Here is a 21,639-nt window from a genome sequence, read left to right as displayed (position 1 = left end):
TTAGTTCCCCCCTAGGTCCCTGGTCTATCTCTCTCAGGTGTTTGGTCATCTGAGTAGTGTTGGGTTTAGTTTCCATCTCATGGGGTGGGACTTAAATCCAATCAGATATTGTTTGGTTACTCCCACAAGCTTTGTGCCACTGCTGGACTAGGATTAAAGGGCTACAGTTCCATAAATAACAGTCAGTAAGGGGTGAAGGCTCTATGTAGGCACTAGCCGGTGGCTTCCATGTTCAAAGAGTTGTGTAGCTATTGACTTCAGCGTGAGGCTTTGCTGTCAGTTTCTGGAGAGCAGCCTATAGTCTTGGCAACAGCCTGGGTTATTTGCAGATTCCCTTGGAATCCCTTTGCCCACAACTTAATTAGATGAAACCTAATCCAAGCACTGGATGCTTCATTTGGTGAGAAGGGATAGCCAGTTTGGCAATTTCATTTAGATGGTCTTCATATATGTGTATTTCTACTGTATTAGGTTTACATATTACCCCTCAAATGACCCTTAACTTTAGCTGTGTCCCCCCATATTCCTTCCCTCACCCTCCTCTCCTCTCCCCATCTGTTCTGGATTTTCCTGTTCCATCTCCTCCATCCACTCATAGCTATCTATTCTGTTTCCCTTTCCTAATGCCTCACCCCCTGCATCTATACCTAACCTCAGTGGCTTTACAGATTTTAGCTTGGTGACCATTGATCTAAAAGCTACTATTCACTTATAAGTGAATACATACCATATTTGTCTTTCTGGGTGCAGAATGATTTTTTTCTAGTTCCATATGTTTACCTGCAAAATTCATGATGTTATTTTTATGGCTGAGTAATACTCCATTGTATAAATGTACTGTATTTTCTTTTTCTTTTTTTTTTTTCAGACAGGGTTTCTATATGTAGCTTTGGCTCTCCTGGACTTGCTTTGTAGACCAGGCTGGCTTTGAACTCACAGAGATCCGCCTGCTTCTGCCTCCTTGAGTGGTGGGATTACAGGTGTGCCACTGTGCCTGGCTGTATAGAATTTTCTTTATCCATTCTTCTTTTGGAGAACATCTAGGTAGTTTCCAATTTTTGGCTGTTATCAACAGAGCAGCAGTGAACATGGTTGAGCAAGTGCCTCAATCCTAGGAGGAAGTGTCCTTTGGGCCTATGCCTAAATCAGACATTAGTAGTTTCCTTTCACAAGCTTCATATGGCCATAACGAGTGGTTTAGCTGTATCCTGAGGTAGCTCTATTTCCGTCTTCTTGAGGAAATGCCTCACTGATTTCCATAGCATCTGCAGGAGTTTATACTCCCACTGTCAATGGATGAGTGTGCCCCTTTCTCCACATCCTCTCCTGCATGTGCTGTCACTTGCTTTATTGATCTTAGCCATTCTGACAGGTGTAAGATGAAATCTCAGAGTTGTGTTGATTTTCATTTCCCTGATGGGTAAGAGCATTTAACATTTCTTTAAGAGTTTCTCACCATGTGAGTTTACTCTTTTGAGACTTCTCTGTTTGGATCTGTACCTCATTTTTAAGTTGGAATATTTGTTTTATTGATAACTAGTTTTTTTTTTTGTTTTTTTTGTTTTGTTTTTTTGTTTTTTTTAGTTTTATGGTGGGATTTTCTGGACCTGCTAGCAGTTAGAATAAAGATGCGGAATCTTGTTAATATTCATGAAAGCTTAGAGACTATAGCTTGGCAGACTCTGCTATTCAATCTCTCTTCAGCCCTGACTACTCTAAGCTATGACCCAGCATGAGCCCATCACCCGCTCTCATTCAGTCCTGCACCCGTTCCTCCTCATGTTACGCTGGTGAATCCCCACTTCTGATTCTTCTCCCAGAGACGCTCTCTAACCACAGATGTCCCGCCTTTTCTCTCCTGCCTAGCTATTGGCCCTCAGATCCCCTCTAAGCCAATCAAAAAGTGAGGGAAGTAGACCATCTACAAATATGATGCAGGTGCTGAGCATAAGAATAACAACATCCAAGTCAGGACAGCACTCAGCTGTTTGCCAGTACAGCGTCAACAACTGAATATACAGAGACAACCTCTACACAGTGTACAGCAAGATTATCCCAACAGAGAGGTTTTTAAATACATTTGTAGCATTAGCCCTGTATTGGATGTGTAGTTTGCAAAAATCTTTTCCCAGTGTGTAGGCTGTGGTTTCGTTCTATTGATGGTGTCCTTTGCCGTACAAAAGCTTTTCGGTTTCACAAGGTCCCACTTATTAATTGTTGATCTAGCACCTGAGTGTTGGTGTTCTGTTGAGGAAACTGTCTCCTGTGCCAATGCGTTCCAGGCTCTTCCCCACTTCGTCTTCTATCAAGTGTAGTGTATCTTGTTTTATGCTGAGGCCTTTGATGCATCTGGCGGGTGACAGATACGGATCTATTTGCGTTCTTCTGCATTCAGCTGCACAGTTAGGCCAGCATCATTTGTTGAAGATGATTCCTTTTTTCAACAGGTGTTTCTGAATTCTTTATCAAAAACCAGGTGTCCACAAGCGTGTGGACTTATGTCTGGGTCTTCAGTTCTGTCTCGTTGGTCAACATGTTTGTTTTTGTACCAATACCATGCTGCCTCTATTAATATATCTCTGCAGTACAACTTAAAGTTTGAATAGTGATACTTCCCATAGCATTTTTATTCAGGATTGTTTTACATATCCTGAAGCCGAAAACTGTTCTCTTAATATCCGTGAGGAACCGTTTTGTTACAATAAATTGTATCCGTTAGGCCTAAGGAACCAACAACTGACACAGAGAGACTGACATGTACTTTGAGGCTGCAGCACTACGCCGGACAGATTCTAAACTGATTCTGTTCTACTCATAAACTAACCTAAACTACTCTAAACCTCATAATATACACATATCCCAAGTACTTGCCAGTCTGATCCTCAGACACTTCATCCTCCCCCATCAACTGTCAACCATCTTCTTTCTCCCTCTCAACTGTCAATTCTGGCTCTACCCCCTCTCCAGGAAGTCCTGCCTTCCACTTCCAGTCCTTCTGCCCAGCTGATTGGCTAAATAGCGCTTTATTGACAGTTGTTACATCCACTCAAGACATTCCTCCACACCGTATTGGAATTTTGATGGGGTTTGTGTTGAATCTGTAGATTGCTTTTGGCCGAATGGCCATTGTTTACTCTATTAATCCGGTTGATCAATGATCTTTGTACCTTCTGATATCTTCTTTAATTTCCTTCTTCAATGTTTTAAAGTCTTATCATACAAGTTCCACTTTCTTGGCTAGAATTATCCCGAGAGATTTTATTATTTGAGGCTATTTGAAAGGCATTATTTCCTCACTTTCTACCTATTACAATATAACTTCTATGTAGATTGTGCTAGCCTATATTGCTCAGGAAATAATGACAAGGCAAAAACAAACAAACAAAAAACCAAACATCTATCTACTCAGTTGTTGTGGAAGTTCCTTGGAAGATGTTCCTTGGAAGGTGTGGGCAGAATGTCTTCACTTCAGATAGAGCATCAGCAACAGACCAGATGCTGACTCAACTTAACTCTGGCTTGGTGAGCCAGTGCACCTCTGGGTGGTATTCCCGCAGGTGCATGAGGCACTTATAGGAGAAGGGCTTAACTCAAGGCAGCTGGTCACTGAACAGTCCACTCACCATGGGTGACAACTAAAAGCAGCATCCCTTGAGCACAGCTGAGCTCCAATGGATACTCTGCTCCCCATCAGTGACTACCGCTAGGACCTTTGGTTGGAACATTGTGAAGCAATAGTTTACTGCGCATCCTGACTCTTTCTGAGGCGTCTTCCAGGACACAGCTGCAAAATACTCCACCTCTTCCGCTAGCTCTTATTCTTTCTGACACTCCTCCTCGCCAGTGTTTCCTGAGCCTTGTTAGGGATGTATTTTGTCTGAATATTGGTCTGCTGAGCCACAACTACAGCCACTTATTCTTAGGGACCTAGCCTGTTATGAGTCTTTGATGAGTGGGCAGAAGATAGTGTGGCAGGCATATCATATCAGTTAAACAAAACAGAAGCAGTTGCTTCTTCCCCAGCTGTGAGCTTTAGCTCTGGCTTACATCACTAGATGTGACTTCCTCCTGATGGAGTGCTTCTTAAAGCCAGTCAGAAGGCCCATACTGTAACCACAACCCTGTGCCACTTGCACAGCAGGTACATTGTGCTTGGCATTTTGGTAGTGTAGCATTCAAGGTTCACTACTGAGCAGGACTGTTGGTGACAATTCTCAGCAGCCTCCATTGTGCCTTCTGGCTCTTCAACAGCCAACCAATAGGGAGGGAGCACCCAGTTTGGGCCTGGCCTGATTTCTCCATGCCTGGCAGTCAAAGTGTATGGTGATTTTGGCAATAAGATCTTGCCATCTAGTTTGGCATACAACCAACAGCAATGGCAGTAGCCTGTATGTTTATTAAGCCTTGGGATGCTCTTCCTGGTCATCAACTTCGTAGGGAAATTGCTTATTCCTGACACTGGGATTTCATTCGATAACCCTATAGCTTCCGGGAGTGCCTTTTCCACCAATGTGTGGTGTCTTTCTTTGCAGCTTGGCTGGTGTTTTTACTCTTCTTCCAGATGTGTTTCCACCTTTGTGCTACTCAAAGGTTAGCACTGCATGAGGGAACCTCTGAAGATCCATTCCTGCCCACACTAAATAAGTCTCACTCGATCTTGAGCAGCTAAAAGAGAGATGCTGAAAGCAATAACAACAAGACAGTAGCATGGAGTAGAGGGCAAAAGAATCCCCTCACTTCTGTAAACTGTTTGTCAAAAGAGCAACGTTGGGAACGCTGGCGTCGGGGCAGCAAATGCCCTCTTCCAGCCTCTCTAATTGAGTCACTTTCCCTGGGGCATCCAGCCTTCATGTCCTGGGCGCGGATGTTGAATGGGGCTCCTCTCTATCTCTCCACACTCAGTGGCCTTGGAATGTAAGCTTGAATTGTTTGGCCCAGACATCTTGCTGTATCAGCTTCTAAGACTGGCCTTTCATTGTGACAGGCTGCTGAAAGGGCCCTGGGCTAGGCAAAGAATCTTTACTACAATGTGGTTTCTTCTATTGCTATAACTACGGGTGTGATGTAATAATTTTTATCCCACTTTTGACCACTTTTCCACCTTGACAAATGTCTTGCAACATGCCCGTGAATAAGCAACCCAAATCCCTTTCTCTTTTTTCCATTTCCTCCTCAGGGCTTGACACCCTTGAGCCCAATTTAAATAATTCAGATCTTTCAGAATATCTCCTATTTTATAAAGAGATGCCCAGCCTTGGGGCCCAGTGAGGCCAGTGAAGCCCCATGCCAAACTCGAGGTGTCTACTAAATCAATGTGTGAACTCAGCCGTGAACATAGTTCTGCCTGGGCCTCAAACACTGCCCCTCCCATTCCCAGCTTCCTCTTTAATGCCTGCGCTTGCACTTTTTTCTACTCTATGGTACCCATGAGGCCCTCGGCAATCATAATCGTCCCATATGGCTTATATAAGCTAGGCCACCAGGAACTGGTTTTCCTTATAGGTTTGTTGCCTTTGTTCAAGGTGGATGTGTCGAGTAACTGCATGTCCAGGCTTTAGATTTCTTTCCCATTACTGTGATAATATATGATGAAATAACAAATTTTTAAAAAGAGGATTCAATTCTTGGTGGGAAATCTGATTGCTGTTGCAAAAAGTGTATGTATGAGATAGAAATTGGTTTCAGTAACATCAATAAAAAATACAGTTCCCAAAATGGACTTAACTGGACATAAAATGTTGGCAGCAATGTAATTCCCTGAGTAGTTAGGCTGAGGGTAGCACCTAATGAGAACAAAAAAACTTGCAGGAAAAATTGGATGCCACCTCGAGAAACATCATATTGTGCATGACACTAAATCAGCTTCACACATGTTGTAAAGTATTAATAGGAGATTGTCTACAAGTATTCCAGTTTCACACAGTGGTGGCAGAGAATACTTACACACAAGAAAGTGTTCATGAAAGATGCTTAGCTCCTTGATGCTGCATACAAGTCAGAATGGGGTTCAGGCATTTCTAGAACTACAAAGTATTGGTCACGGAAAGCACGGTCCCTGGCATCTATAGAAAGTACCTCCTATGCTCTTAGTTTTGTTTCTGTGGCTGTATAGAAAGCGCCTTCACAGAATCAACAGGAGGAGAGCAGGATTATTTCAGCTCACGGGGCCGCGGTTACATTCTGTCACTATAGAGACAGATGTCAGGGTTTCCGGAACTTAAAGCTGCCTGGCACATCACACCCACGGTAAAGGTCTGAGAAGGTCTGTGTTCTGATGCAAAACCACACAACTCGCCTCAGAGGGTGAGGTGGTTAATGTGAGTGACCATGGCCCAGGAATACAGATTCATGTTACCACGGAGCCCCTGTTCCAGCTCAATCTTGTAACATCTTGTGGGGGTGTCTAGCTCTAATTCTTAAGGGAAAAAATGGGGTTTCTGTCTAAATGATCTTACCTCTTATCTGTGCTATACTAAGTTGATCTGTCTTATGTTTGGTTATTACACTGGATTTACCTGGGAAAGGGAACTTGCAAAAGCACATTATAGAAATCCGTTAGCAGTATAGTTTTGCTTTAAATTTTCTTTTAACCAGATTGTCTTTTTTCATGCAATAAATATTCATAACAGTGATGGAGGTCAGATTTGTTAGAAATCAGAACCTTGTAAGCATAGCCAAATTCTACTTTGTATGCCAATGGTTCCATATGAAAATGGGGCCTGGGGAGATGGCTAACCAGTTAAGAGCGCAGAGGACCAAAGTTTCATTCCCAGCTCATGGCAAGCAGCTTATAACCACCTGTCACTCCAGCTCCAAGGCAGTCAACACCCTCTTTTGGCCACTGGAGGCACCTGTGCACATACGCATAGATCCACACATAATTAAAAATAAAACAAGCATTTTAAGAAACACCTAAAATAAAGAAATATAAATAAAAATAGTAGATGCTGCCTTTTGTTTTGTTTTGTTTTGTTTGAGACAGGCACTTCCATACATGTGACCTACAGTCACACACACGCAAAAAAAAATATTTCTGGAAAAGGAAGTATTGATTTTTATGTTACCCATAACTATTATATAAGTTATATAAAATTTAAATAATACATAATTTATTTAGAACTTTGTTTTAGAAGGAAATCTTTCTCAAAATATCAAAAATTTGTATGACATTAACCTTTTACAGTTCATGAAACCTTTCTCTTATCCAATGAATGCTATTTATATAAGCAAATAGTATTTTAAGGTTCTATGAAGGAAACAGACCCAGAGGCACAGCTTTAATGTGTTTTACGGTGTTCATTGTGCCTGCACTAGAAGTCGCTCCTCTGTTACAGTGATAAACCCCCATAGCCAAAAGCAGCTTGTCAGGGAGGAGCCAGCTTGGCTCCCTCTTCCAGGGCACTAGAGTCAGGAGAGGCATGGCTGCAAGCAGTAGGAGCAGGGATCTGCCTGATGCCAGATGTCAGCACACAGGAAGCAGAGAGCACGCACAGGATGTGGTGAGGTTGTAAGCTCCCGAAGCCTGCCACTGGTAACTCGCCTCTTCCAACCAGGCTGCGCCTGTCAAAGGTTCCCACGACCTATGGCCCCGGAACAGCACCACCACTCAGAGACTAGTGCTCAAAGGCATAGCCCCTGGGGCATTTCTAAGTTTATAAGGCAGCACATATATCAGAAATTTTAATATATCACCAAAGTATACTTATAAATCCCTACATGTGCATTTTAATAGGGCATGCCAAAAATAAAAATATTTTAACACATAGTAAAAATGAATAGAAAAATAATTGAACTGACCACAGTTTTATTGTATTGCTACGTATCTTTTTGGACACAACACATGAAAACATTACTTAGACACCCATGACAACACAATTACATAAAGTGTAGGTGTACCTAGTAAAAAAGGAGGCGTACACCCTCCCCTAACATATAAGAAAGCTTTAGCAGCTTTAGAGATCAAAAGGTCAAGTGTTACCTGTAGACTTTTAAAGCTTGGTAAATAACATAGTGAATGTGTCTTTCTGATGAAAAAAAAACCGTCTTTGCCATGAATGGTGGTGCATATCTTTAATCCCAGCACTTGGGAAGCAGAGGTAGGTAGGTGTCTTTGAGGCCAGCCTGCTTATGGCAAGCAAGACCTCATAAACTTACAAACAAAACAAAGAAGAAAGAAAATCAATCTCTCAGTCTCCCCCTCCTGCCCCCACTGCCCTTTCAGATGGTCTCATTATGTAGACCAGAATGGCCTCAAATTCATGGAGATCCACCTGTCCGCCTACTGAGTGCTGGGATTAAAGGCATGCACCATGATGTCCAGCTGGAAAAAAAAAATGTCTTTTTAAACGTTACTTTAGGCCAAAGCTTTTAGTCTTATAGTGAAGCTAAATTGTATTTCTAATGTGTGCTTATGTACCAAGGGAAAAACAGGAAGAACTGCATCATTAAACTGGCCCAGCACCAGTCTGGGATATGGTTTCCTGTCTGGATTTGGCAGTGCATGTCTGTCGTGTACCTTGGATTAGGTGACACCTGCCTGCCCCACACAGCCCTTTACCCAGAATTGTGTGTCATCACGTACGCTCAGGTGGCTGGTTTTCTCTCTAGGTTATCCCCTAGAGACCCATGGATCAGGCGTGCTTCTGTCTAGCATAGCACTTAAAGACAAAGATACGCAACAACAGTTGTTGTTTGTAACCTCTCATCAAGTGAGGACATAGAGAGTTTAAATCAATCGATCATGACCTTAAAAGTTATGGAAACCAACGTCTTCCTCAGAACATCACAGAAGTGAAGGCTGGCCAAGCTCCCTCCGCTGAGCTATTAGATTTACAGGAAGAAAGCAGAGAAGCACAGAGCATGTTTAAGACTCCAGGCTTAGAGAAAACACAGAAGCAACAATTCGTAGTGTGCTGCCCCGATCCAGAACGTGCTGCCTTGGATAAATCAGTTTCCTCCTTGTGTTTTGGGGGTACCCTCTTGGAGGCAAGAGAGCATGGCTTAAAATGTCTAGGCTATCAGCCCCTTGATAATGATGCTCACTTCAAGCAAAGTTGTGTCCTGTTTCCTGTGGCCCAGGAAGAGGGTATAGGTGAGTCTAGAGAGCTGATGGAATAGTTAAGTCTCCAGCCATACAAACAGAAGCGAAAGGACCCAAGGTAACACACAAGCTGTGCCTAGCCAAGTGACAGATGGGCAACACACACAAACAGTGCCTCCGATGGGCCTCAGCGTGAGCCTCCAGGACTGTATGGTGCAAGGGAGCAGAAATGGAGCTCCATGATCTTTAGTCACTTGTGGAGTTCCTCAACTCAGGCCATGTTAGCATTCGTGGCTTTTGACACTTTTAATTTGTCTTCTATTGCTGTGATGAAACACTGACCTTCTTGGGGAGGTAAGAGTTTATTTGTCATATTCCCATGGTCAGAGAAGCTGGGGCGGGAACTGAAATCGCGTCGTGGAGGAATGCTGCTTAGCTTGCTCTCTCATACAACTTATGGCCAGGGCTGGCACCACCCACATCAGTCATTATAGGAAAATGTCCCATTGACTTGCCTCCAGGCCAATCTGATGATGGCATTTGCTGAGTTGAGGTTACCTCCTCCTGGATGACTCTGTCTTGTGTCAAGTTGACAAAAGCCAGTAGAGATGCTAAGAAGAATGTTTGGACTAATTGGTGTAATAAAGACACTTTAATAGAGGCCTGGGCACGGGTGAAAAGAATGCTGCTTAAGGAGAAAATTAGGTATCCAAGCATGAAAGTAGCTTTTACAAATGAGAAGTTTTACTACTCAGGGAATGTGTTTTCTCTCTGCATGTTACCTTGAAATAGGCCATGGCAATCTCTTTCTTTGACATAGATTTGCTCTGTTAGGAAATAAAGAAGTAAAATACAAAATCAGAGAAGAGATGAGAAAGCAGTTGTCCTTGGAATTCATCTTTAGTCTTGGTTTAACTTCTAAAACTTTAAAATTAAAAAATTCCTCCTCTTAACTCATATATAGTTTTGAAGCGCTTATTGTTGTAAATTAACAATTTTATTGTTTATTTTTAGATGATTTTATATTCCAATTCAAGCAAACTGCCTATTTGTGATGTTTAAAGATTTTATTGCCTTGGACTTTTAGTTAAATGAACAAAAAAAAAATTATTTAGAGACAATAACTATTCCCCATAAAGGGAGACATAAAGTCAACTTATCTATAGTTACATTTTCTCACCTTTTACACTTGAAAGTTGAATTAAATGCTGATCACACATAAAACCAGTGGCTTACCATATATCTATTTGTACCCCCACCCACCCACCCCCCTGCGGAAGGGAGCAGCTGCTCGGAAGCTTAACAAGCCAAGATGCCTTTAGAGGTCTGAAAGGACAAGCACAATGTCTGAAACCAAGCAAGATGCCTTCACAGCAAGCAAACACAGTAGAGCCCTTAAACCAAACACCTTGAAAGCAAATCAGAAACGAAAGTGGCATTTATGTACCAAATAGGGTCCTCAACTGGCCAGCTCCAAATAAACAAGCAAGCCCTCAAGTAAACCATGAAGATCCAAGAAGGCCAGGAAAGAACTCCCCAGAATCAACCTGAGTGACTCTTCTAGTGAAAAGCAGATTGTTCCTGAACACTAAATCCTGGCACCCTAGATGCTGACTCAAAACAGAGCTCTTACCTCAAAGGGAATAAAACATAGTTTATCCTGAAGCCAAATATGAGTGTCCGTGGTCTAAGAATACAGATTCCAGTGTGGAGCAGTCTCAGGAAGATTTTAATAGTTTTATAGAGCAAAGAACTTCGTAAGACACTTGCTTTTTAAACACATAGGGAGAAGCCAAGTGATGGATTAAAGCAAAGTGGAAGGCATGAGAGGTGTTTGCTTGTACATCCCTACAACTTCCCCTGATTAACTGTCGCAAAGATGCGGTATCACATGCAGACAAGGGCAATTAGTGGGTATTAAGAGGGATAAAGATGTCTCAAGATAATTTGGCTCTGAACTTGTAATATTCCAAATTCTCCAGAATCATTCAAACGCTACTCAGCTGATCAGACAGGAAGGCTCGGTGGGAAGGGCCTGCTAACACTCCACTCACACTGTCCACTCTCACACGGTTCAGGGTCTCTCATGTAGGGAGTGGTGCCACCCAAAGTGGAGGGGTGGGTCCTCCAGCTTCAGTTAACTCAGTCAAGATAATTCTCCATAGCTGCGCTCACAGGACAGCCTGACCCAGAGAAGTCCTCACGCAGCAAGACTCCTCTCCCAGGCGATGGTCACCTGTTCTAAGCTCACGACATTGAGCCATCACAGTCACCTATGCATACTAGCCCTACTTGTTCCTCCTTCCCCTGGGAAAGTCTGGGGTCCAGGAGATCATGGACGTCACCGAAATGAAGGCCAGCAAAGGACTCAGTCAGGAAGCAGAGTGCCCAGCCTTTATTCGTAGCCATATCATACCCTTACAGCTTTGACTCCAAAATACACAGACCGTAAGATACCAGCCTGCTAATGCCTTTTTCTCTACTGGGCAAAGAGCAGGTTTTTATATGTTACTAATTGGACCTCTTTGCAGAAGATGAACGTGAAGAGCATTACATCTGGTTGAGGAGATTCCTGTTGGGGTGAGAGGGTAGCACTCTGCCAGAACTCTGCAAACATCCTCTTGTTTTGGGGGGACATTTGGCAAATGCATTGTCCTGGCTTGATGTCAGTTCAACAGATCTTCTTCACTTAGTTTTAAAATGAAGACGTAATAAAGTGTTCCAGCTTGTTTAGTGGGGTCATAACCGGACTGGAAACAAACTCAAGGCAAGTGATGGGCCTCAGCCTCTCCGCAGCTGGGGAGTCATGCCAGGGGCTGTGTTGTGTGAGCCTGTATCTCTACCCCACATCCTCAGTTTTTTTCTTCTTACTACACTGACAAGCAACCTTAGCACAGGGCTGAGCAGAGGTGATAAGAATGGATGTCATTCTCTTACAGGACCTTTTCATTTCCTTATATGGCCTGTTACAGGGTTCCCCCTCACCCATGGATTTTTATCACGCTAAAATCCTCCCTCCCCATTATGTCATTTGCTGAGATGATATCAAATTGCTTCTGCACCTGTTGAGAGATGATCTAGCTTTTGTTCTATAGTCAGCCATTTGTTGTAAATTACCATATGTTAATTAATTAAAACAACTTTACCTTGAGATTAAACCGACTTGCTTGGTTTTCTTATATTTCATGTATTCCTATAATTAATATTATAAAATGTGTTTTGGGTATAGTATCCTACTTATTAATTTATCAGGTTTAATGAGCTTTATTTTTCTAGGAATTTATTAAAATTATTCTCATGAAGTTTTCATGGTAGTCTTCCGTAAGTGGTTTAATCTCCACATGAACTATTGCCCCTAGCCCCGTTTACTTGGTTTTGGTTTTCTGAGACAGGGTCTCACTTGGTAGCCCTGGCTGGTCTGGAACTTGGTATGTAAAGCAGGCTGGCCTTGAACTCACAGAGGTCAGCCTGGCCTGCTGCCTCTGCCTCCCAAGTGCTGAGCTTAAAGGTGCGTGCCTCCATGTGCAGCCTTTTCTGTTACCCTTTGTGCGTTTTGTTTTGAGACTGGGTCTCATGTCACCTGTGTTTGCGTTGAGCCCACAATTCCCTTCCCCCCTTCTATTATACTGCTTTTTAATTCCATATATTACTTACTTTAGTCTTTCTTTCTTTATTTTGATTCATCTTACCAGGGTCTTGTATTATATTTATTATTCATTTTTACTTCCATTAGACTGTTTTCTCTGTCTTTCCTTCGAGAATCAGTGATTGGATTTGTCGGCCCCGTTTCACATTTGTTCTCTTTTCCCGTTTCAGGCTGCAGTCCTTGTCACCTCCCCTCATTGTCACCTCCCCTCATGGCCTTCGCTTTATTCTACTTGTCTCCCAGCTTCCTTCGTAACAGCTTATCTCATTAACTTAGTGCTTTAGAACTGTATCCACCGCACTGACGCCGTGATAGGCCGCACGCCTTTAAACAGTCATTTCCCTTACAGTGCGTTCTAAGTCATTTTGTAATTCCTTCTAGCATCTTTTTTTTTTTTTAGCTTAAACTTGTGAGTTGACTCATGTAGGACAATTTTTACTTTAAAAAAATGATTTATTTATTATGTATAGTGTTTTTACCTGCCTGTTCCCCTGCTCGCCAGAAGAGGGCACCAGATCTCATTCTAGACGGTTGTGAGCCATCATGTGGTTGCTGGGAATTGAACTCAGGTCCTCTGGAAGAGCAGCCAGTGCTCTTAACCTCTGAGCCATCTCTCCAGCCCCCAATTTTTACTTTTAATTCCAAACAGTTTACTATTTGTATCTATTTTTTACTTGAGCTTTCACATGACATTGTAGAGTGTACTTTTCTTTCTTGGAGATAAGCATTTGAGTCTGTAAGATTTAAAAGGCATCTGTAAAGGAGCTGGAGAGTGCTTGGCAGTTCAGGGTGCTGGTTCTCAGCACCCGTATCTGGCGGCTCAGCATCGCTTGTAGCTCCAGCTTCAAGAGACCCGTTGTTCTCTTCTGGCCTCCGCCGTCACTGCAGTCATGAAGTGCTCAAGGAATGTGTCATGTGTGTGAGCACATGCGCGCACGCACGCATGTACACACACACACACACACACACACACACACACACACACACACACCTCACTAAAAATTAAAAAGCCTAAAGAAAATGACAGGTTAGATTCAGCTAACCGGAGAGGTGTGTGCGCTCTGTAAATCACATAGTTTTCTATTAAAACATAGCTTTTCTCTGTGCACCTGTTTTTTTTTCCCCCTTTGAGCTTCCTTAATCCACAGCTGTTTTTTTCAGTAACCTAAAGATGTGTGTAACAATAGTGTTAAATAGCTTTTCATTATGCTTTTGTCTACACCACCATATCACAAGGAGTTTCAATCTATATTTGGTGGCATTGCCATGGGAAGTTACTGTCTTTTCACCCACTTTACTGTGACTCGAGTTCCCTTTTAACTGTCTCTCACACCACCAAGCACAGCATAATCAACTGCTGTTAGCCTGGAGTTACTATTACTTAGTATCATGTGTCCTTGGAGAAAACCAGCATATTCAAATAAGGATAAAAAACAAAAAACTTTGGGCAACCCAAGTTAAAAATATATCCCAAGGAAGGGCAAATAGATGTGGTTTATACCTAATATTTAGTTTCTAGTTTTAATTTCTATTTCCACTTTCACTCCTCATTGTGAAGAATAGGAAGACATTTAAAAATTTTGCATAAAGTCATGCGTAAAGACAGACTCTGCAGGAACACAATTACATTTGGCTTGCTGACGTTTACAAGTATATTCCATGTTCCAAAAATGTTTTACTAGTCTTTTAGAAGTTATAGCTAAATAATTTTATTTATCTTATATTTAATGTTTATTTTTATAAGTGCTAATTACAAACTTCCATTTCTTTAGATGAGAGATGTTGACAAGCGTTATATAAAACCAATTATGAAGTGTGAAAACAGCACACAGACAGATACACACATATTGCCACCAATTATCGTGCGATCATATGAATGGAACGAATGGGAGTTAAGAAGAAAAGCTATAAAACTGGTTTGTAACAGTATTTTCTGAACTGTTTGTAAGTTGGGGAATCTTGATATTGTTACCCATAGTGTTGGTAAGTTAAACTGCTTATATGGAAGTAATAAGTTCTACACAGTTCTCTGCTGACATAAAAGTAATTAGCTTAATTTATAAGTTGCCAGCTTCATATATTATAAAGTTGTCTTCTAATATTTATTTATTTATTTATTTTAGGTTTTTCTAGACAGGGTTTCTCTGTGTAGCCTTGGCTGTCCTGGAGTCGCTTTGTAGACCAGGCTGACCTCGAACTCACAGCGATCTACCTGCCTCTGCCTCTCGAGTGCAGAGATTAAAAGGCGTGTGGCACCACGCCCAGCTCACCGCCCGGTTTCTGAACAACAGTGGTTATTAATTATTTCACAGCTTTAAAGTCATTTTCTGGGCTGGAGAGATGGCTAAGTGGTTAAGAGCACGTGCCGTTCTTGCAGCTGTCCTAGGTTCAGTTTCAGGCATACACATGGGCAGCCCCAGTTGCCAGCTCCAGGAGATCTGACACTCTCTTCTGGCCTCTGCAAGCGCTCAAACACACGTACTCATATGCTGCATACACATAAATAAAAACTAGAATAAATCTTAAAAATCTTAAAAATAAAAGAATACATTTTCTCTGGTCATACAAGCATATTCTTTCAGCTACTTGGAAGTCTGAGACCTGCCTAGGTTAAAGGGTGAGTTCATGGGCAGCCTGAAACAGCAAGAATCTATGTCAAAGATTGCGTGTGTGTGTGTGTGTGTGTGTGTGTGTGTGTGTGTCTGTGTGTGTGTTGTACTAAAGGCTACACACATAGCTTTAGTGGTAGAGTATTTGCCTGTACCAGAACCCTAACCCTAGCCCTGTACCAGAAAACAAAACAGAACAAAAAATAATAGCAACAACTCAGCCTATTCCTCCTATTTCTTTTTTTAACCCTTTTTGTCAGACCACAGATACTGTAGCATCCTCTTTCCCTTTTAGGATAGGTTTTTACTGTGTAGCTCTGGAATTCACCATGCCCCTGCCTTAACTTCAGCCTCCTCCGTGTGGGTATATATCCAGATGTGTACACGTCTATATCCCGTGCTGTCCCATTCTGTTCCTCACTGTGCTTTCTCATCCTGTGGATCTTGGGTCACTTTAAGCGTAGCAGGCACCTACCTTTGAAGCCTGTTTTTGGGGCTCTCATCCATATTCAGCTCAATAGAATTCCCCACTTGCTGCAAAGAGATTCGGATGCTCAATGGTCCAGACTCTGAACTGTTGTCTCAGTTTATTAACAATTAAACTTTATTATACAACCCAACTAGCATATACCAGAAGGAAAAAAAAAGGTTAAAGGGACAGAAGATTAAAACCTCCTGGAATCCGTTCGGCAGGACGGGTCCTTAGGTGTCTCAGTCCCACGAGCTGGTCTGGGCCTTTTCTCTCTCTCCGCGCCTTCTTCCTCCCTCCCCCTACCTCTTCCCAGTCATATGCAAAGGGCGGTCCCTTCTCCCTTCGAGGGTCAATTAGGAAAACAATAGCCACGGTGGGGTTCCTAGGTAGGCTTCCTGAATTCCAAGCCCAGGAAGGCTCCAAACAGTCTCTCACAAGGTATTCATGGTGTGCCCCAAGGGTAAAGCCCGTCAAGACTGCTTCCACCTGCGACAAAGCTTAATCTATCCTACACTGAACTATTAGGCCTGCCCTCCTTTGCTTTATATGCTCTAGTGCCCATGATAATCTGTTTTTGCCCTTTTCCAGAACCTTATTATTTCTTTCATTTATTTTAATTTTTTTTGTTTTGTTTGTTTCCTTATTATTTCTTCTCTTCCCCCTTTCCTTGTGGAGCTGAGGATCAAATCAGGGCTCTCCATGTGCCAGTCACCCCCCAACCCCCCGCATTGCTAAGTTGTACCTTCTAGTCCTCATCCGCCATGGCTGCTATTCTATGTGATCTGTTGAGACTCTTGTGTGCTCATTATGCATGAAGACATAAGCAAATTGAAAAACGTGTAAATTGAAAACATTTTAATATTAGCAGCATAGGGTGAAGCTCATGTTAAAAATACACTATACATCTTGAAATCTTCATTTACAAGCCGAATATATCCTAAGGAAGGTGGCTCACAACCATCTATAATGAGATCTGGTGCCCTCTTCTGGTTGTGGGCACATGCAGGCAGAATACTGTATAAATAATAAATAAATAAATATATAATTTAAAAAGTCCAAGTTGTATGAATTTTAAAGTTAGTACTAAGGTAGTCATAAGAACATTTAAAATCATAACTGAGATCATTGTAACTCAATCTTGTGCATTTTTCTTTAGGCTCAATTTCATCAGGTCACATGTTTTCTATTGTCATAAAGGAGTCTTAATTTCTTACTCTGTTCTTGATTTTTTAGTGTTCTAATGTTTCATAGAAAAATGAAATATTTGGTTCATTAGGATAATTCAGAAAGTTGTCATGCAAGCTGATAAGTTCAATTCCTAGAAACTACCATAGAAAGAAAGAATTAACATTAGTTTTCTTCTGACTTCCACATGCACACCATGGAATGGACATGCCTTCAGTCATATCACACACATCTCAAGCTCATCATAATCATCATCATAATAATCACCACCATCACCATCATCATCATCATCACCACCACCATTATAGAAAATGTAATGTTTATTTGTGGAATGGGGGAAAAAGTTAAATATTAACTAAGTGCTTGATACTATTTTTACATTATTTATTTTTTAGAGAAATATTAATCCCTATTTTTGCTTTCCATCTAGGCTAATTTGCGCCAGAAAATTACTCACTCTGTACAAACTGACCTTAGTCACATGAGAAGAGACAACTCTTCACAGGTGTACCCTTTGAAGGATGCCAGCACGCAGACCAAGCGAGAAAGCAGCAGCCGAGTGCCCAGGCCCCAGATTTTCATAGCTGGTCTGCGTGGGGGACAAAGCAAAAGAACCCGTGGGATAAAGGTAAACTTAACCAGAGCAGTGGATGAAACATAGAGATGGAAAATTTGGAGATTTAAAAGAAGATGCTCTGTACAAAGTATGGAAAAGAGTTCAAAGTACTATAAATGCACAAAGTTGATTTTGTGGGGTTGGCATAGTCATTGGTCTTGTGAGTGTGTATTAGAGTCCCACACACTTTGGCTGACTGCTGTAAAAATCTAAAAGCAATTTCTGTAGCACATTTCTCGTTCTATTAAAATTGACAAGTAAAACGCTGTCCGTTTATTTGTTTTATCTTTTATAAAAAGTTTAGCAACATCAAGATAGAAATTACAGTGACAGTTAGATAACAGTATAAGATGATTAGCCCTAGGATAGAGGCTACTTCTAAACTCCTACAAAATGCTGAACAATAACTTTTATTCTAAAACACATCACTTTCTGCTTCATTAGCTAGCCAGTGCTGACACAGATGTCCCTATAATGAGCCTTACTATCTGGAACAATTAAAGTCAACATCCACATTATGCCTTTTAAAACCGGGAGATGTGATACTTATATCTGAATTTCAGGCTCCTTGAGAAAAAAAAATCAGAATATCTGGTAACACTGGCTGGCTTTCCAGTTTGAGCCTTCAAGTTTATTTTGTTATCTAACTCAGAGCCTGAGGCATAAGAGCCTTCCCACCTCAAACTCTTTGTCCTTATTTGGCCTGTAAGCCATTGTGCTTTGGGCTCCTGTGAATTCTTACACTTTAGAGGTACAGTTTTATTACTCTTATACACTTGTAATACTAACTAATGAATAAGAAAGTTCCCAGGTGAAAGGCGATAGCAAAACAACTAGGAGAAGGGAGGTGTCGTTCATGTTCTGTTGTTGCAGGCTATCGATCCCATTGTGAACTGTAAAGCCCTGTGTCTGGTATGGTTGAGCCCTAGCACATACCTTTAGTCCAAGAACTTTCTGCTTACTGTAAGCAGGTGATTCTGGGGTGGTTCAGCCAGCCCTAGCACACACCTTTAATCTAAGAGCTTTCTGTACACAGGATTTAATAACGTTAACCCTTGGTCAATGGATGGAGCAAGAAACCAGCTGACAGGGATTAATGAGTAGGAGGGACTTTGAATTGAAGGGTATTTAAGACAGCGTGGATAAGAAGAAGAGGTTCAGGCCCTAAGATCAATAATTAATAAATGGGACCCCTTGAAACTGAAAAGCGTTAAAGCAAAGGACACTGTCAATAGAACAAAACATCAGTCTACAGATTGGGAAAAGAGCTTCACCAATCCTACATCTCATTCACTAATACCCAAAATATATACAAAACTCAAAAAAAATTAAACACGAACAAACAAAATAGCCCAATTAAAAAGTGGGGCACAGAGCTAAACAGAGAATTCTCAACAGAGGAATCTCAAATGGCCAAGAAACACTTAAAGAAATGCTTACATCCTTAGTCATCAGGGAAATGCAAATCAAAATGACTCAGATTCCATCTTATACCTGTCAGAATGGCTAAGATCAAAAACTCAAGTGACAGCACATGCTGACAAGGATGTGGAGAAAGGGGAACACTCCTCTGTTGTTGGTGGGAGTGCAAACTTGTACAACCACTTATCAACTTGATGCTTTCTCAGAAAACTGGGAATAAAAGGGCCAGATATACCACTCCTGGGTATATACCTGAAAGATGCTCCACCATACAAGGGATTTGTTCATAACAGTTTTATTATAATAGCCAGAATCTGAAAACAACCTAGATGTCCCTCAACCAAAGAATGGATAAAGAAACTGTGGTACATTTACACAGTGGAATACTACTGGGCTATTAAAACAAGGAAATCATGAAATTTGCAGGCAAATGGATGGAACTAGGAAAGGTCATTCTGACGGTATCTTGAAATCTAGTTTCCATGGGTACTATATAAAGGTGAACCTGAAACAAGTCTTGTCGTGATTTTCGTACCTTTATTTAAAAACGAAGAAGCTGGCTGTTAAGACAAAGTCTAGAGGGCAGGATGGGATTGGGTCATTGTAGAACTTATTAAGCTTTAGGAATTCAGGTTTGTAATTTTTGTTATTTTCAGTTAGCCTTCATCCAAATTCATAAACACAAGCCTCTATTATCTTAGAACTGGGGTTAGAATGGACTAATGAATAAAAATACCAAATGCAACATGAGAAAAACAAATGTTTAGTATGAAAAATACCTGGGGCTGGGGGTGGGGCGATGGCTCAGCATTTAAGAACTAGCCCTGCTCTTGCAGATGACATGAGTTTCTTTCCCAGCAGTGAAGTGAGAGAGAGAGCACTGGTGGAGTTGGCCTTCTACCCTTTATGTGGGTCCCTGGGATCAAATGTAGGTTGCCAGGTTTTTGTAGCAAGTGTCTTTTACTACTGAGCCATCTCGCCAACTTTTATGTATATTCTTTATGGTCAACTCTATACTTTATAATGTTTAACAAGTTAGAATACACCTTAGTGGCTCCTTAAATTTTTAGCTATTTATTTTCTACACATTCATTTTTTTTCTTTAAGTTCATTCTGTTATTGCCAATGAATATAAACTATGTTCTTCTTTTATAGTAGCATGATATAATTAATATCCGTTGCAGATATAATATTCACTATATTATGGATATGCTGAGCTTCCTTTGTAGACATCCTAATGACTTACACCTGAACAGAAACAGAAATAAGCAAGACAAAGAAAACTGCTTGTTAATGGTGTTTTATTTATTCAGATGAGAGGATGAGATGAGATCTGTTACCAAATCTTTCTAGCTCTTTTTGAACTCTCACTGGCTGGTTCAACTCAGATGTTCCATCCCGAACTCCTCTCCAAGATGACTGATTCAAACTGGCTTCTCTTCCCTTCTGACTGAATTGCTCTGCCTGGCCTCAAACTAATTCTGGCAATATGTTTTATCTTCTGGCTCCTTCTCATTCTTGGGCTCATTCTATCTTTACCTGTGTCCGGCTTGTTCTTTCTGCAATCTGTTTCTCTAAAACTGTCCTGGTTGAAAACTCATGGTAAAAACTCACTCTCCCTGTGTTGCTCTTAAGGAGCCTCTCTTTCCTGTCCTGTTCTCATGTGAGTTGAGTGTATCCTATCCCTGACTTATTCTGTCAAATCTTTCTCTGATTCAACACTTTGTCCCTCAATTAGATGTCACTTTCAAACATGGCTGCTTCCTTCTATAAACTAACCTTACCTTCATGGTTTAGGATTAAAGTGTGTACTAAGGGCACATCTGTATTCCAGCCAGATCATATTGTAATCCAGAGTGTGTCTGCATTCCAGCTGGATCACATAGACCTAAAGGGTCTTTGGATGTAGTTTAGTTCTAGCCTGTTTACTTAGAATGTGAGTGTTTCTCCTAAAAAAAAAAAACATAGCTGGCCATAGTGGTGCACACCTTTAATCTCAGCAGGCAGATCTCTTGAGTTCCCAGCCAGCCTGGTCTAAAAATCTAGTTTAGGTCAGCCAGGGTTCTGTTACACAGAGAAACTCTGTCTTGAAAAGCCAAACAAGTCTGGGGCACCTTCTGCATCATATTCACATGTAGTGATAAGGTACTGATAAGGTATTAAAGTTTTCCAGTCACATTAAGAGGTGAGATATATTTATGTATGCATCCAATGCCTATAAGGATGGTTTATAATTCGCACCCTAAAACTCTCCAAAGAGGATTTTTGAGAAAGATTATGCTACTAAAGATGGAAGCTATTGGGTATTTTAGAATCCTGTATCCCTGTTACTGTAAGGGCTGATGCTATTTCTGTAGTTTTAAAAATCAATACCTATCTTTTTCTGTGTGCCTGACAGTGTTTCACTATGTGGCCCACACTGATCCTGGAACATAGATTTTTTTTTTTCCTTCTGTATAAGCCTCTCAAATCCTGGGATTATGGGCATGTGCTATCAACAGCACATCAATATAGATTTTTTTCTTTTTGAACATGAGCCATTTCACCCCAGGAGTACTTTTCAAATAATTAACATCCTCTAGTCACAGTAACCGTTATAGTGGTTGACGTGCCTGTTAATACATCTACTATTTCTTAAGTCTTTTTGTT

The 21,639-nt window shown here is 41.3% G+C and overlaps 1 protein-coding gene across 1 annotated transcript in view; it reads left to right on the top strand.

The window, feature by feature from the left end:
• The window catches only part of CFAP206 (cilia and flagella associated protein 206), a 40,125-nt gene extending 22,290 nt beyond the window's left edge, over positions 1-17,835 (top strand). The window contains exons 12-13 of the mRNA XM_084800115.1: positions 14,459-14,602; positions 17,383-17,835. Of these exons, the coding sequence (XP_084656241.1) occupies positions 14,459-14,602; positions 17,383-17,613 (375 nt within the window). The 3' untranslated portion in view covers positions 17,614-17,835. The remainder of the gene's footprint in view (positions 1-14,458; positions 14,603-17,382) is intronic.
• Positions 17,836-21,639: the final 3,804 nt, after the last annotated feature.

The sequence above is a fragment of the Acomys minous genome, assembly GCF_964271855.1.
Source record: "Acomys minous genome assembly, chromosome: 1".
Taxonomy (NCBI): Eukaryota; Metazoa; Chordata; class Mammalia; order Rodentia; family Muridae; genus Acomys; species Acomys minous.
This window is presented reverse-complemented; position numbering and strand designations above follow the sequence as displayed.